Below are 15831 nucleotides of genomic sequence, written 5' to 3' on the forward strand. Positions count from 1 at the left end.
AGTAAGCAGATTAACTTCTTAACTTATATTCCTTTCAACAAAGAGCTCTGACTTCCAGATCTTAGATTCTAAAAATAAAAGAACGTTATTTACCTTGTTTAAAAATCCTTTTAAGACATGGGAGGCCTTGACAGAAAGAAACCTTGGAATCCGGATTGGCTTTTCAAGAATAACTGTTACAGGTTTAAAAACAGCGGTATTATTTTCTGTTTTAGGTCATTCATCATCGTTTCAAATGAAATACTATACTGTTTATGTAAGTTACCATTTGGAGAACAGGAGGATATGGTAAATATTTAAAATAGTGCAAAAAAAAGGAGCTACATAATACAAGGTACTATTGAACTGACATTTCAAGATTTTCTAAACAAATTTTAGCTTATCTTTTTCTTCTACTTTTTCTAAAAACAGGGAATAAAAGCTTTTCAGTGTCCTTAGTGTGTGTGTGTGTATATATATATATATGTTATTTTGTAAACAATAATCGAGTTAATGTTATGCTGATCAAGACCACCATGGCAGATTCTATGTTACATAATTGCATTAAGTAGTTTAAAGGACATGCCTGAAATGTTCATCCACTCTCACAGTAACGAAGTGTTTCCTTACATTTGAGTGGAAATTCCAATTTGTGCCCAATGCCTCTCATCCTGTTACTCGACACCGCTGAGAAGAGTCTGGCTCAGTTGTCTTTACGCCCTCCCATCAGATATTCATAGACATTGATAAGATTTCCCCCCTCTCCCCCCCACCTTCTCTTCTCCAGGCTAAACAGTCCCAGCTCTCTCAGCTGCTCCTCGTATGAGAGATGCTCCAATCCCTTACTCATTTTCCTGGCCCTTCGCCGGACTTGCTCTGTCTCTCTCCTGTACTGGGGAGCTCAAAATTAGACAAAGTACTGCAGATGTGGCCTTCCCAGTGCTGAGCAGAGGGGAAAAATCGTCTCCCTCGACCTGCTAGCAGCGCTCTTCCTAATGCAGCCTTGGATACCGTTGGCCTTCTCTGCAATGAGGGCGCATTGCTGGCTCATGTTCAACTTGCTGTCTGTCCACCAGGACCACCAGGTCCTTCTCTGTAAAGCTGCTTTCTAGCAGGTCAGCCCCCAGCCTGTGCTGGTGCATGGGGTCATTCCTCCCCAGGTGCAGGACTTTTCATTTGCCTCTGAACCTCTGTTGTTCATGAGGTTTTTCTCCGCACATTTCTCCAGCCTGTTGGGGGCCCTACAAATGGCAGCGCAACCACCTGGAGTATCAGCCGCCACTCCCAGTTTCGTACTGCCTGCAAACTTGATGAGGGTGTGCTCAGTCCCATCATCCAGGTCATTAATGAAGAGGTTAATGAGTACTGGCCCCAGTATCAACCCCTAGGGGACACCTCTAGTGACTGGTCTCCAGCTGGACTTTGTGCTGCTGATCGCAACCCTCTGAGCCTGGCGGTTCAGCCAATTTTCAGTCCAGTTATCTAGCCTGTACTTCATCAGCTTGCCTGTGAGGCTGTTATGGGAGAAGGTGTCAAAAGCCTTACTAAAGTCAAGGTAAACAACATCCACTGCTCTCCCCTCATCCACCTCATTCAAGCTAGTCATCTCATCGTAGAAGGTATCAGGTTGGTTAAGTGCAATTTCCCCTTTGGAAACCCATGCTGACTACATATGACATCTGACTAATGCTGACTAACATAGACATCTGTAGCCACAGATCTTTAGAACCTTGCTTTTGTTGGTTACTTCTGAACTCTGGCCAGTACAAACAATTTTTTTTTTTTTAATATATATAATCCGAAGTAGGGTCCAAATTAAAGACTTTTTTTTCCTAGTTTAACGAACTAAATTCCTGGGATGAGGACCTGGAAATGTTGTGGCCCTTTCCTATCTACAGTAGACCTATTGACAGCCATGAGATAACATGAGATTTGAGAAAGGTCTTTGGTAGAAATCTAAAAGAAAGGCACAAACACTTCTAAATGTCCTACTGCAACTGCTAAATTTCATTAGCTCTCCCCAACAGAATTCATGAAAAACAACAGAAAAACTCCAAAGTAATCAAAATGACAATACCTTGAAAGAGGTAATCTTCAGTATTCATATCTGGATTGTCAGTAATGATATCAAATGGAGACCTTCCTGCCATCATTTCAAACATCAATACACCAAGAGCCCACCAGTCCACACTGAACCCTGTAAGTATTTACAGAGTAGGTTTTCAGCCAGGACTCCTTGAATTTAGGCATTATCTCTTATTTGTAAGTGAAGATTAATGGCCCACTTCTGCAAAATACTGAAAATCCTCTACTTTCATTGAAGCTACAGACATCATGGCTTATTGTACCATTGGATCAGACTTCAGAGCTTTCTGAATGCGCACTAGAAATGTAATTTGTATATAAGTCTATAGTGTCCATCACACAGCATTGCTTCAATGAAAACTCAAAGATTCAAAAAAATATTTTAAAAATCTTAACTTTTTCAGCTTAAAGAAGTTGAACATTATAACGTTATATCTAAATGACAGTACCCAATTCAACCTATTAAGCAGATCAGTTTTCAGATAACACCAGTTAAAAAGACTATTAGTTTTGACTTCTGTATGCACAGTGACTTTTTGTCATAGAATTTTATAAACTTTTCTCGGGGACAATTGCACTTGGAATGTAAAGAATGCCAAGCAATCTGTTTGGTTTTGCCATGGTATCATTTAACAATTCTTGTTCAGGAAAAAGCAAACTTTTGCTCAAGTGTGATTTAAGAGAAGCTGAAATGCATGCTACAGGAGATAAAACTATCTTTCATTTCAGATAAAACTAAACTGTACAACATGCATTCAGTTTTCTCAACATATAAGGGAACAAAAATAAGGAAATCTAACAATAAACATATATGAACCAACCTATAACTAGAACTTTGATTTGTGATTCATTATAGCTACAAGGTCAAACTGTTCAGTCTGGCTTACCATATTCTTCGCCTCTGAGGATCTCTGGTGCAATATAATTTGGTGTTCCACAGAAAGTGCTTGTAGTGTCACCAGGGCCCAATCCTTCCTATATGCACAAAGCAGTTAAGCAATTTAAAAATGAGCTCTATGTCCAGGAAATTTGTTTAATTACACTTATAAAAGGAAGTTATTTTGGCAGTCTAAAGACCTTCCTTTCAAAAAAGGCAATGCTAGACTGAAAAAAAATTCTTAGCACTCAAAACTGGCTTTTGACTTCATACCTCAGCAGCAGCAAATTAAACGTGTAAAACTGTTCTAGCAACATTTTGCTTACTATTTACACAGGCACATTTTAGATTTTTTTCACACCAAAAAAAGTCTGGAAATCCTACTCATACAGGTGCTGGGAAAAAAGTCTTCTATTTTTACAAATGAAGAAATCAAATACTTTTACATAACTGCTGTGTTCCAAGTCAAGTCTCACAACAACTCAGGGATTTTGATAGTAGAGAAACACTCTAGTCCAGAATTCTTAGAAACTGGTGCAGTATTTATTCTCTGAAGGGAATGAGATGTTACCTTACTATAACATGCCAAAACCATGTTTTGAAATTAGTAACGTAAATAAACAAACAAATTAATATTGTACACTCAATCTCTGGACTCTAAATAAAATCAAAGACAATGTCAGTCGCAATTCTGGTTTCCGGGACTTATTCTCACCAGGAATTAGACTGACCTCTCACCTTGCTTCGTGTAATAGCCAGAAACAGCGTGGCAATAACAAAGAGACTTGACGTCAAAACAGCAGCTCAGAAGCAATAGCAGATTTTGTCAGATTACAACCACTTCAGTCATCTCTGGCATTCTGACTTTGCATAGATAAATTTTAAAGTTAGTATCTTCTACGCTAGTATCATCTGTTGATGTTTTCTTGTTTTCCTATGTGTCATAAGTACATGCTATGTTTTACCAAGCAATTTGAAAACAGTGCTTTCTGAACTGCAGCTTGGTGCCAAAAGTTGCAGCATAAAAACTGAGAGTTCCTGTGAGGTTAACAATTCATGTAGCTTCTTCTCCAAAACCCCAGCCACAGAAAATGGTTAATACAATTCATATTCACAGGAGCACAGGTATTAGAGCTGTAAAAGACATTTTAAATCATACTTGTCTTGAAGATACATTTTCTAACTTGGGCCACATCATAAGTAAAAGAAAAACTTAGCCATTAGGCCAAGAATCAAAACTAATCTACTCAGGAACTTCTAGTGGTTCTAGCATCCTAAAATAAAAGCTAGCTAGAATATACTATCTTCAGTGCAGTAGTGCAGGTATAAAAGCAGACTGCCTATATTTGGTGCTGGATTTGGGACAAACTTCTTTCATCCCCCAAAATGACCCAACAACTTGTAACATTCAATAGAAAAATTTACTTAGGTCGTTGTTTTCAGAAGTCACTTTTCAGAGTAGAATTGCTATTCAACAACCAAATTCTGGGCTTACTAACACTAGTGTTAAGCTAAGCGTAATGATTCAAAGTTTTACTTTAGGATTGCTGGATGCAGTATTTGACCTAAAAGCATAACCAGAGAGATACACCACTGAATTACAAAGAAAGATAGAAGAAACGTAAGAAAGAATCTTACCTTGCACATGCCATAATCTGTTAATTTGATATGACCCTCTGCATCTAAAAGAACATTGTCTAGTTTTAAATCTCTATAGATTATTCCTCTTTCATGTAGGAAGTTTAGAGCAATACAAATTTCAGCAGCATAAAACCTGAGATTACAAAGGAGAAAAACTGTATTAACATAAAGACTGCATAAAAGTTGGTACAACTTAAAAACTTGAAACATTGGCTTTCATCAATCAGCTTTTTATTATTCAACAGGATACCAAAAAAGAAGTCATGTTTATTCATAACTGATACTGAACTCATATATGGTAAAAACATTCCTTAAAATGAATATGGCAAATTAATTTTCTTTCCATTCCACTAATGAAGAAAATACAACCTGTATAACCTACAGATTTTTTTTCCTGAAAATGTCAAATCAATAAACATGCAAAAAGTGTATTTTCAGCCTAAGGACTATGATGAGACTTTTCTGTAGTGCTAAACCGCACAGAGTAAGTTTTTCTTCTTCCTCCTAACACCATCATTTGATTAATTCAATACAAGATCAAAATAATTAAAATCATTACCCCTTCTATCAACATTTCAAAGATGTGTCAACTAAGTATGAAGCAGTAAACAACAGTAAAGTAGTAACAATTATTACTATTGCTTTGTTTCTTTTAAAAAAACATATCCTGTGAAAAAAAGTAACATCTCTTCCCAGGGCACTGTATTCTACATTAAAATAAATAAATAAATAAATAAATAAAAACCTTTCTTTGCAGTTTATATTCTCTCATGGAAAATAGTTTTGAAAGCACTTCATATGCCATTAAATAAAAACAACATAGGAGAATCACTAAAAATGTACTAGTAAAATACCTTGCATGTTCTTCAGGAAGTTTTCTTTGCCGTTGCATGTGAAACATAAGATCTCCTCCATTTACATACTCTATGACAAGAAACAACCTGAAAAATGTATAAAGCAATTAATGAATTCCAAGGAAACTGAAGAGAAAGTAAGTCACTATTCCTACCTAACCTTCTAATTTAAGCCATTTTCACTTCCACTCCTAACATTAGACTTAGTTTTCTTCTCAGACTAACAGAAACCAAGAGAGGAAAAACAAAAAACAAAACAAAAAAGAACGTTTATCTGATCCACGTTATGTAGGAACATAACAGTCATTCAAATGCAAATATAAATGGAGAAGCTGGACTAAATATAAAAGAGATGCAGCTGCTTACACAGGCCAGCATTTGGTGAGAAACCTGCAGAACTATCTAAAACAGTATAAAAGATGACAGAATTTGACTAAAATGAATGAATTTTCCCAATAAATGAAGAAAACATCCAAAAAGTCCACACAGCAACGTCACAAGAGTAGATGACAAGAGTGGACAAAAAGTTTATCCCAAAACAGCAAAATTACCACTCATTTGCAAAAAAAGATATAATAAAAAAAAATCAGCAGCCTTCAATAGGGAATAGTCATATGGTAACCATATATGTTTGTTTGTTTGTTTGTTTTACTTTTATGGGACACAGTTCCATACTATTTGCTTAGTGAGCATATTGCTTTGAACAACAACATTCTGATTGACTGGACGAAAAAAAAGCCTCCCCAAAACAATGCAGATTATTTAAAATGTTTTTTTCAAATAATGGTTTTAACATGAAAATATACTTTTAAGATTGCATCGATTAAACTGTATGCCTTTCTTAATTAAAGATAATCAATTAGTAATGTGACATAGATTTACTTTGATATGATAGTTATTGTTACACTCTCTGCTTGAGTAAATATGATTCTTTTTTTAAAAGCAAAGATGCGATATGAAACCTGAACAAATTCATAGCTGAAATATAGTTTAAATGCACTTACTGGGGTGAAAAAGTTTTCTGCACTGACAAAATCTGAAACTTCTCATTTATGGTTTTGAAACTGTTTTGTCATGGAAAGGTCAGCATCTTTTAAAAATGACTGTATGTTTGATTATTAACAACAATTAATGAGTAATCAGCACTACTAAAGGGATCAATAAATTCTGTTTGTGACATTAATTACGTAACTATTAAGCTTGCTGTTCGTGCTGGTTCAATTCCTGAAAAGCTCAAACATACACCAAAAGCAAGGTTATTTTTCCAAATAAAGTTATATGCTCTAGCATATTCTTAATATACATCCATTTCTAGCAGGACAGTGTTCTGTTTTGTTTGTATAGACAGATTCAGGCTAAAGAATTTGAGGCGTGAAAGACTCGATTCATGTACGTCCATTAATTATCCACACTGAAAACTAAATCTGGCATGGTTAAGAGGATAGATAACCAAATCTCACCCTTTCTTCACTTTGCTAGGACCTTTAGCTGTAGAAAAATGAATTCGACTACATCTCCCTTTCACTGTATCAGACAATCATCCAGTGCTACTGCATTCCAGCTCCTTGCCTAGTAGAGAAAACTCTACACATATTAACTTGAAAACTCTGGTTTCCTAACAAAAGGAAAATTAATTCACTGAAGTCTAACTCAGGATGCATTAGAATTTACCCTCTGAGTACTGAACTTCTATGCAGTGATTTCCCTCTTCCTAGCACATTTTAACCAGAAAGAACATTGACTAAACCTGTACGAAATTTTTTTACCCCACTTATTCTTACCCAACTTGGTCTTTTTGACATACTGATAATACAGCAACACTACTTGGCTGTCACTTTCGAACTAGAAAAAGCTTGTAAAAGTCCAGATCTTTAAAGGTCCTTAGAACGTTCAGTATCGTCCAAACTTCTTTTTCAACTAAGCTGAATTATATTGGGAGGGCTGTAAGTATCTGAGACAGTCTTGCACATAATCCAATTCATCAGTACATGCACAGGAAACTTCTACTTTGACTCAAGCAGAACTCCAGAGAACTAAAGTGAAAACCCTACTTGATGAATATGGAAGGAGGGGGGGCAGAGGGGAGAGTGACAAGGAAAAGGGATGAAGAAACAGAATCATGCCTGATGACTGTCATACTATCGAAGCACATGAGACTCCTGTGTGATATTTAGGCATGCTCCTATGCAATGAGAGAAGTTCTAAAAGTTCATACAGATTTTTGAAACAGATGAATAAGCAACATGGGGAATTTTAGGCTCTGAATGTAAACTAGAAGAATGTATAACGAACCCATTTTTACTCTCTACACAGCATATTCACTAAATGGAAGGCAGGGGCACAGAAAGGCTGCAGTGTCAACGCTCATTAGTTCCTCTGTAGAACCGAGTTCTGAAATGGTCTTCTCAAAATAAACATGTTTTCACTCAGTAGGATAAAGGAATATAGATGGAATCAAGAGGCATACAGAAAGACTTCTATCACATTTTGCAAGGAAGGTTTCATCTTTGGGAAAATATGATCTAGGCAACGCTGCCAAGGTCAGAGACCTACAAAATAGAAACATGCTGAGTGAGACTTTCTTATGAAAGTTGAAGCTGTCCCAGGAGGCAGTATTTCGTTATACACCTACTTTGCTGTGAGCTGAAAATTCCTTTCCACAAACCCACAACGTACTTGGAAAACATTTGCTACAGCCTCTCAGATGATTTAAAAACATCTTCTTGGTAATGATTAGATACAAAAGAATATTATTTATATCCACAAATTTGTTTTGAAAAAGATTCTTCATTTGAAACACTTAGAATGCCCTTAGGTATTTTACTGAAAAGGTAAACCAGGAACAATTATTGGACACCGTTACAGCTTGCAAGCCTTTCAGTGGCTTCTGCACAAGAATAAAGACTAAAAAAATGCACAAATAAAATAAATACTGACAACTGTAAGAGCTTATTACAGCATTCCAGATATTCCCCATTTCAAACTTTCCTATCTAGAGGCATCTGATGTCTTATCATCATCTAGAATCTGCAATTTAAAATTGCATGTGTCAACTCATTCTCAGCTGTGCAAGTGTGAGAATAATGGTAGCCCTTTATTTAAACACCTATAGCTTTGGAAGACTGAGGTTTCAGATTGTAACTACTCTTCAAAGACGCTTATCTGGTAATTCTGGGCAAGACCAAAGCATATATTTTATTACAGTAATACTAAAAAAAACAAAACAAAACAAAAAAACCACTAATATCTGAAACAATGTAAACAGCTACACTTATTTAATGGGCTAGTGACAGAATCTCAGAAAATAAAAGTTTTCAAATCTTGTCTTTTCTAAGTATACATTTATTCTACCTTAAAAATGTATTTTATCTTAAAAAAATTATACAAAAGGGAAAGAACACACCAAATATGATTACATTTTAAAAAGTTTTTTTTTCTTTTTAAATAATACAGACTTCTACACAAACTGTTCTCATATTACAACATGTTTTCTTTGGGTCAGTTATCAGCACAACCTGCTCTGGATAAATTTATTAGCTTCCAATCAGTTTCTTCCTTGTATTTGATCCTGAAATGAAGTCATAATTCTGACTTTGTGACATTACAGCTATATCCATGACAACTGGCTGAAGTTATAAATGTAAGATTATGATTTCGCTGAAAGGATAAGCCAGGCTGGAAAAAGAAGCCTCCTGAAAATAAATTCCATAACAATGGCAATACAGAAATCATTGACTACCTTCAGTGTATTTTTTCCCCACTTCTCTTCCTCCACTATGATGCTACACTATCAAAGTGGCACATGAAATGTATTTATATATTTCTATGGCTGACTTCAGCTTTTTTTTTTTCCTCCTTACTACAGTATTTAAAAGAAACTTCATCCTCAATAGTTCCCCCTTCCATACCTTTAGATTTGATATTTAAAGCTATTAATTTGATGAGAAGGTGTTTGTGAATGTTTAACAGTCTCAGTTTCCATTTGCTTGGGGGGGTCGTTGTTGATTTTGTTTGTTTGTGTTCCTCTTCCTCCCAGCCTCTTCTTGCAGGCGGTATTTCTTTTAGCCAAATCTTTAGCCAGTCACCTTTGGAGATTATTTTTTTTCTCCCTAGTCCAAAGTATTTCCTAGTTTACAGACTTTCAGAATGTTTTTATACAGCTTCTTTACTTCCTTTATCTTCACTGTTTTTTTTCCTGCTAGGAAAAAGCTTGTTACCGTGACTAAGGCCATTAAGGGTTTGCAAGTCAGAGGACTGAAATTTTAATATTTTATATTAAATATTTATTTAATATATTAAAACTGAAATTTTAATAATTTATAAGTCACACTAATGAACAGGTGGTTCTTTCTCAAGGATAAATGACTAGATAATCCATGAAGACTGCATAAAACAGTGTTTATACTACAGTGCATGCCACTTGAGTAATCACGATACAAGGACTTATGATTATACTATAAATGTCATTTTGTATTATAAAAGCGTAACAGTAAAATAGGCATGTTTATGAAAATGCTTTAAAAACAAAAAAAATAACATCCATCTTCCCCAGCCATGTACATAAACATGGAATAGAAGTTCTTCATTTTATTAGCAAACAATCCATTTGGAAATATTAATTTTTTTTTGTCCTTGCACGCGCAATCCAAAGTAACTAAGAATTTATTAAGTAATAATTCTTTAAAAGTAATTCTTTTCCCAAAAGTAGTAACTACAGGCTCACAAGCCTTATATAGGTTAAAAAACACTTCTTCACACATATATAGATTCATAGTTGTTCAAATTACATAGGACAGTTCTTTCCAACTGTCACAGTGCATATCCTGCTAGAACACACAGCACTAGTAAACATTTACTGAAAGATTTTTTTTTCTTTTTGAACATAAACAAAAGGATATAACTGCCTTTTGCTCAAGTCCAAGAGTCATTTATCTGGATATTTATATATTTGCATATAACTATATTATTGAGCAGCCCACTTTTTTCTTGCACTATTTTGAAGAAAGAGAACTACAACAGGACACAATTTGGCCCTCACCTGTAGAATCAGGTATTATAAGCTATCTCTTACAAAGCTCTGTTCTGCCCTGCTATCATCCCCTTACTTCTGGAGTCACACTGTCCTGCACACAGCACACTGTTCCTTCTCTTTCTCTTCCTTCTTCCCCCTTCAGATTCAGGGTTGGAAATCCCTGCCTTTTGCTACGCCTCACAGCCTTCGACTACGCTACTCCCACAGAACTGGCTTTGTTGTGGCACTGAATCCCTGGCTGTACTAATGCTTCCTTCCAAAGATTTCTAACTACATGATGGAAGTGTTCCATGGTTATGTTTGTTTTATGAGAAGCAGTTAGTACAATGATCAAGACTTTCAAGACAAAATAATTTCAGATCTTTCTTACCGACTTGTTGTTTGAAAGCATGAATGTAAACCAACTAGGAATGGGTTACTGGATGCCTGTTCAAACACATGTTTCTCTGTCTGTACCCAATCAATATCCTGAAATAGAGTAATTGAACAATCAGAACTTCTGCTGGATAACCTGCTGTTGGTAATCCCAGAAAAGAAATGGTGAGTACCTATGCTCCCCTTATACATACTGTCATTGTTACAAGTGATCTTCAGAAAGAGAAAAGCCCCTAAATCTGGAGGAAGTTACAAAACATTTAAATTCAATTATAATATCACATATATATTAACCATTTAGAAAGGTCTGCACAAATTTTTTAAACCCATTTAAAATATATCTGGTGTATTTGCAACATACTGATTACACTGGCTGATAAAATTATATTCAATTATCATAGATAAATGACCTTAAAGTTGCTGAAGCAATTCAAGCCAATAATTCAAGCAGCGTGAATCTCCCTGTTTTAAAACACTCAAATCAACTGAACTTCATTTGTTCATCTGAAAGCAAAAATGAACTCAGTGAAACTACTGAGTTCTGAGTTACTGAAACTATTTAGCTTGACAAACTTAAAACAAACAAACAAACAAACAAAAACCTCTCAACAGTATCACAGACTCCATTAATACTTCAACAGGGTCGAGTCCTGGCTACCATAGTGCAATACCATGCAACGAAAACACAGCAAAACTTGACTGATGCTAGCACAGTATTACAAAATTCAGATCCATTAAAAAACAAAATAATTAAAAATTTTCATTTTTACATAAGCATATAAAACTTATGCCTTGTGGACAACTGATCTTAGTAGTAGATACTCAGTCTTCATGCAACGCACAGATCATGTTCCACCCTGCAAACACTCAGTAGTCTGCCAGTGAATTAGTGATATCACTGCTCTAAAATTCTCCATTTCCAACAGACACTTCACCTCTCGAGCCAATCTGGAGAAAACCAAGACAGATACTGAGAAACTAGGCCTTCCTGTCTGGAATAATTAGTGAAAACATTGTATGAAGGGAAAACAAAGATTTCAACCTGAGGACAACATGTCTGGCTGAGCAACCAAAATCTCAAAGGTTGTCAAGAAGTGTCATCATCAAATACATATAAATTTGTTCAGGTTTTGTGCTTACAGACTCCTGAAGATGTGACATCTTGGAAGGGGCAAACGTGGGTCCAAATATAAGCAAAAAAAATTTTTTTAAATAAAACGATAAATATTTTTTCATTTGTTTTTACTGAATAAGCTCCTTAAGACTAGTACAATATGAATTTGGTTTGAAGTGTACTAGTACGCCAGTATTGTACTAGGGTACTATTGTACACAGGATTAAGCTTAGGAAAAAATTCCTTAGCAGAAGCCAAGTTATTTGATTTGCTTCAGTCTTTTGGAGGAAGCATTCATTTGTCCCCGATATTATCCATCGGACATAGCACACTGGTAGACTTAATCATATTGATATCTACTATGTAATTACTTTTTAATCGGTGAAACACTAGGTGAATTTCCATTACTTGCAATATCTCATGTGTTCACAGAATTCAACACATTTCCTATCAATTACCAGCATTCCATTATACAGCCTATCTTACAGAAAAGAAGAACAATTAGCTCAATCTTCTATGTTATTATGTATGAAAACTACTGTTCAAATGAGGAAGACTTTTCTCATTCACCTCTGATTCTTAGGGACAACTGCATACTCCATTAAATATTTCCCTTTAGTTTCTACTTTCTTGGAAAAACATATGTTAAAAAGAAACAGCAAATAAACTATGCAGCAGTCTGATTTTCAGTCACAAAAGACAGATCAAATAATTGAGTGGGCCAAAGTATTTTAGAAAAACTAACTTTACTCTCCTAACCTTAGTCTCTGGAATAATGACATAGATGGCTACTAGAGAACCTCATTAAAACTGCCAATATAAGCAGTGCTTAAAACTATGTTCCCCTCCCCCGACAACACTTTACTTTCTGGAAACCCAGTTTTCCTGAGACCATAAAACATTGTCAGGTTAAAAGTCACATTTCTATTTGAGAAATTCTCTATCCTAAGAACAGCTATATAAGGAATTCCTTACTAGGTCAAACTGATAGTCCATCTATTCTTTGTATCATTACAGCATGGGATTTCACCCACAAGGATAACACAATACTTCTGTTTTTATCAAGTATTTATGCTGTCGCACTTCATATAATCCTTCAGATACACTGCCACTCCCCCACCAGTATGTCACACCAGCATTCCAATAAAGCTGGTAGCCTGAAAACACTTTTTTCCTCCGCCTTTCTGTCAGGTCTCCGAGATAGCTGTTGCATATGGGCTATTGTCTGATAGCAAGTATTCTAGTTACCCTATTCCCTCTTTCATTACTTAACATTGAATGTTCCAGTGCAATAGCATTGTGAATGGCCCAATCTGCCTTCCTTATTTGTTGTGATTTCTTTATTTTCTTTCTATTATTTTCATAACTGTAATGAACCAATCTAGTCCTCTCTTGATGTCTGAATATTATAGCAAAAAGATGGAGAAAGTTTTTTCTGGGCTTTTTGTTTTTTGCCTTTCCCCTCCCCTAACTTATGCATTTCAGATACCATATAATAAAAAATTTTTGAACAGAATTTTAAAAATAATTGAGAAATGTAGCACTAATTTGCAGGGGATACTGAAATTTTAATAAGCCAGTTAAACCATACTGACTTTAAATGACAGTAGCATAATTTTTTAAACACATGGAAAAAATAAACCAGAGTATTGTGTCACTTGTACATAAGCTCTATAATTGTGATTTAAATATATACTTACATACAGTTGTGATTTAAATGTATAAATATACATTTAAATATGTATTTCTATGCGTTTCTAAGCATGTACTGAAAACCAACCTCTATGCACAAAAATTTTGTATTATATCTATCATCTATTATATGAAACTGTGTTCTTAAACACTAAGAACAGTTTCAGCTCCTATTCTAAAACAGAGAAACAGTACTTTGCTGATGAACCCATCTACCCTGGAAAACAACGTCTTTGTTTTCTTTCAAAATTAAGTGCCCAAATTCCACCCTATTTATCCCATTACTAACAGGTTAGCACATCTAAAACAGTAGAATGCACATGAAAAAAAATTCAAGTCTTTATTAATAGTTATTAATGTTATTAAAATAATAGACATTTCTCAGATTTAATCTCAGTGCTACACCTCACGCTCACAGCTGATGAAAAATTAGTTCACAAGTCACTAAAACTGTTACAGAAATGCTGTCTAAAACTTTAGCTGCTCTCTTAGTTGAATGCTTTCTGTTAAACAGTATGAAGCTTTTATGATACAGAATGGATTACGATTAACACAGACTTTTACCTCATCATCATGAACCAATTCCTTTTTCACTACTTTCATGGCATAAATTTGATCATTCTTTTTTAACCGAACTAAAAGAACTTTGGCATAGCTTCCACGTCCAATAACTCTGATTAAGTCAAAGTCCTGTAGTCCAAGCCCCTGAGAAATCTTAATTCCATCCATTCCATCAATGACTGGTTTGATATCCTGTATAAAAAGAAACAAATAGATGCTAGAGACGAAAGACATTTTCATAACAAATAACTATTATAGCAAAGAGGCCTTTAATCACTGGACAAGATTTGCTGAGTTTTCACGCCATTGTCATTGGCGCACAGACATGAATAGCAGACTATAACACTTCTAATGAAATATCTTATTGGTATTATTTCTGCTTTTATTAGGAAATGCTATGTTTTCCAGGGAGCAGTTTACTGAATGATTAAATATCCCCTACAAGAAAATGAAAGCCATGTAGAATTATAGTTCACTCCATGCAAATTCTGTCTTTAATATTCTGATGGATGTTGCAGAACAAATTTACAAGGCTATCTAAAGAAAAGACATATAGAAACAATAATTTCCTGATGAATACACCTGCCTTGGTTTGAGGTTATGCCACTCCTATCCCTATGAAATTCACTAGATTTTTAATGAAAATGAACATTTCTAGTAGCTGCCTGGAAACATGCAGAAGCAGATGCTGGTTTCTCGAAAGTAAGAATTTGCAGAATATGAAGAACATTATTTTAAAATTTATTGTTTATTTTCTAAGACAAAATTTATCTATTTTCTGGAACAAGAACATATGTCCAGGCTTGTCAGAATTTAAGACTGAAGACCAAGCAGTTGAACTAGACGAAATACAACATGCACTTTGATAACCCATGCTTTACCAATGTATACAATGCTTTGACATACTTCTATAGTCTATTTTTAATTTGACCTCATACTACTGTACTTGTAGTCAGATCAACATTCTGCTGAACTATGGAGAGTGTTTATATAAAGAATCTTGATCTAGGATTGACTGCTATTAGAAGAGATTGCTCTGAGCTTAAAGATCTAGTCAACAAAGCTCCCAGAATGCAGTGTCCTCTCTGTAGGATACTTTAAGTAATTTACTAACACTCAAAAGGAAGATAGGAAAATCAGAACAGTGTAATTCAGGATGGCTGAATAAAATCAGCACTCAAAATGCGAACACTGTCCGTCTGAGCACTACTATAATAGAAGTCAGTAATTCCAGATAGCAACTAAAATGCTCTAAATTTATACCTAAAGACATGTGCCTGAAAATAAGGCAGTTACTTGCCCAAGAGCAGGAACTACTGAAGTGTGAATGAATGATAGTGACAAGGATTGTAGTGGAAGTAGAGAAAAGAAGGTACAGGCTTGTTGGAACTGGGAACACAACTTACTAGTGCCCCAAGTACATTCTACTTGTTTTAAATATGCCAGAAACATTTAAAAAGCAATTCTTTAAGCCCTTCAGAGTTATTTAAAGCATGCTGGGATTTTTCAAAATGCTTTAAGGGAATAACATTCTTAGTGTGCCAGATGCTCTACAAAAGGGCCAAAACCAGAACACAAGTGTATATTATTCTACTTTTATTTCCACATGAGCTCTCTAAAA

General features: G+C 35.2%; 1 protein-coding gene across 5 annotated transcripts in view; it reads right to left on the bottom strand.

Annotated features, from left to right (window-relative positions):
• PRKCZ (protein kinase C zeta) overlaps positions 1-15831 on the bottom strand; it is a 74650-nt gene that overhangs the window by 16337 nt on the left and 42482 nt on the right. For all 5 annotated transcript variants that reach the window (XR_010392786.1, XM_026096500.2, XM_026096501.2 and 2 more), the window contains 7 exons: positions 14214-14402; positions 10839-10936; positions 5437-5523; positions 4580-4715; positions 2952-3039; positions 2057-2176; positions 94-173 (listed from right to left, as the gene is read on the bottom strand). Coding sequence is in view for 4 of the 5 variants with exons in the window: in XM_026096500.2 (XP_025952285.1) it covers positions 94-173; positions 2057-2176; positions 2952-3039; positions 4580-4715; positions 5437-5523; positions 10839-10936; positions 14214-14402 (798 nt within the window). In the remaining variant the exon portion in view is untranslated. The remainder of the gene's footprint in view (positions 1-93; positions 174-2056; positions 2177-2951; positions 3040-4579; positions 4716-5436; positions 5524-10838; positions 10937-14213; positions 14403-15831) is intronic.

Source organism: Dromaius novaehollandiae, chromosome 24 (genome assembly GCF_036370855.1).
Source record: "Dromaius novaehollandiae isolate bDroNov1 chromosome 24, bDroNov1.hap1, whole genome shotgun sequence".
NCBI classification, from domain to species: Eukaryota; Metazoa; Chordata; class Aves; order Casuariiformes; family Dromaiidae; genus Dromaius; species Dromaius novaehollandiae.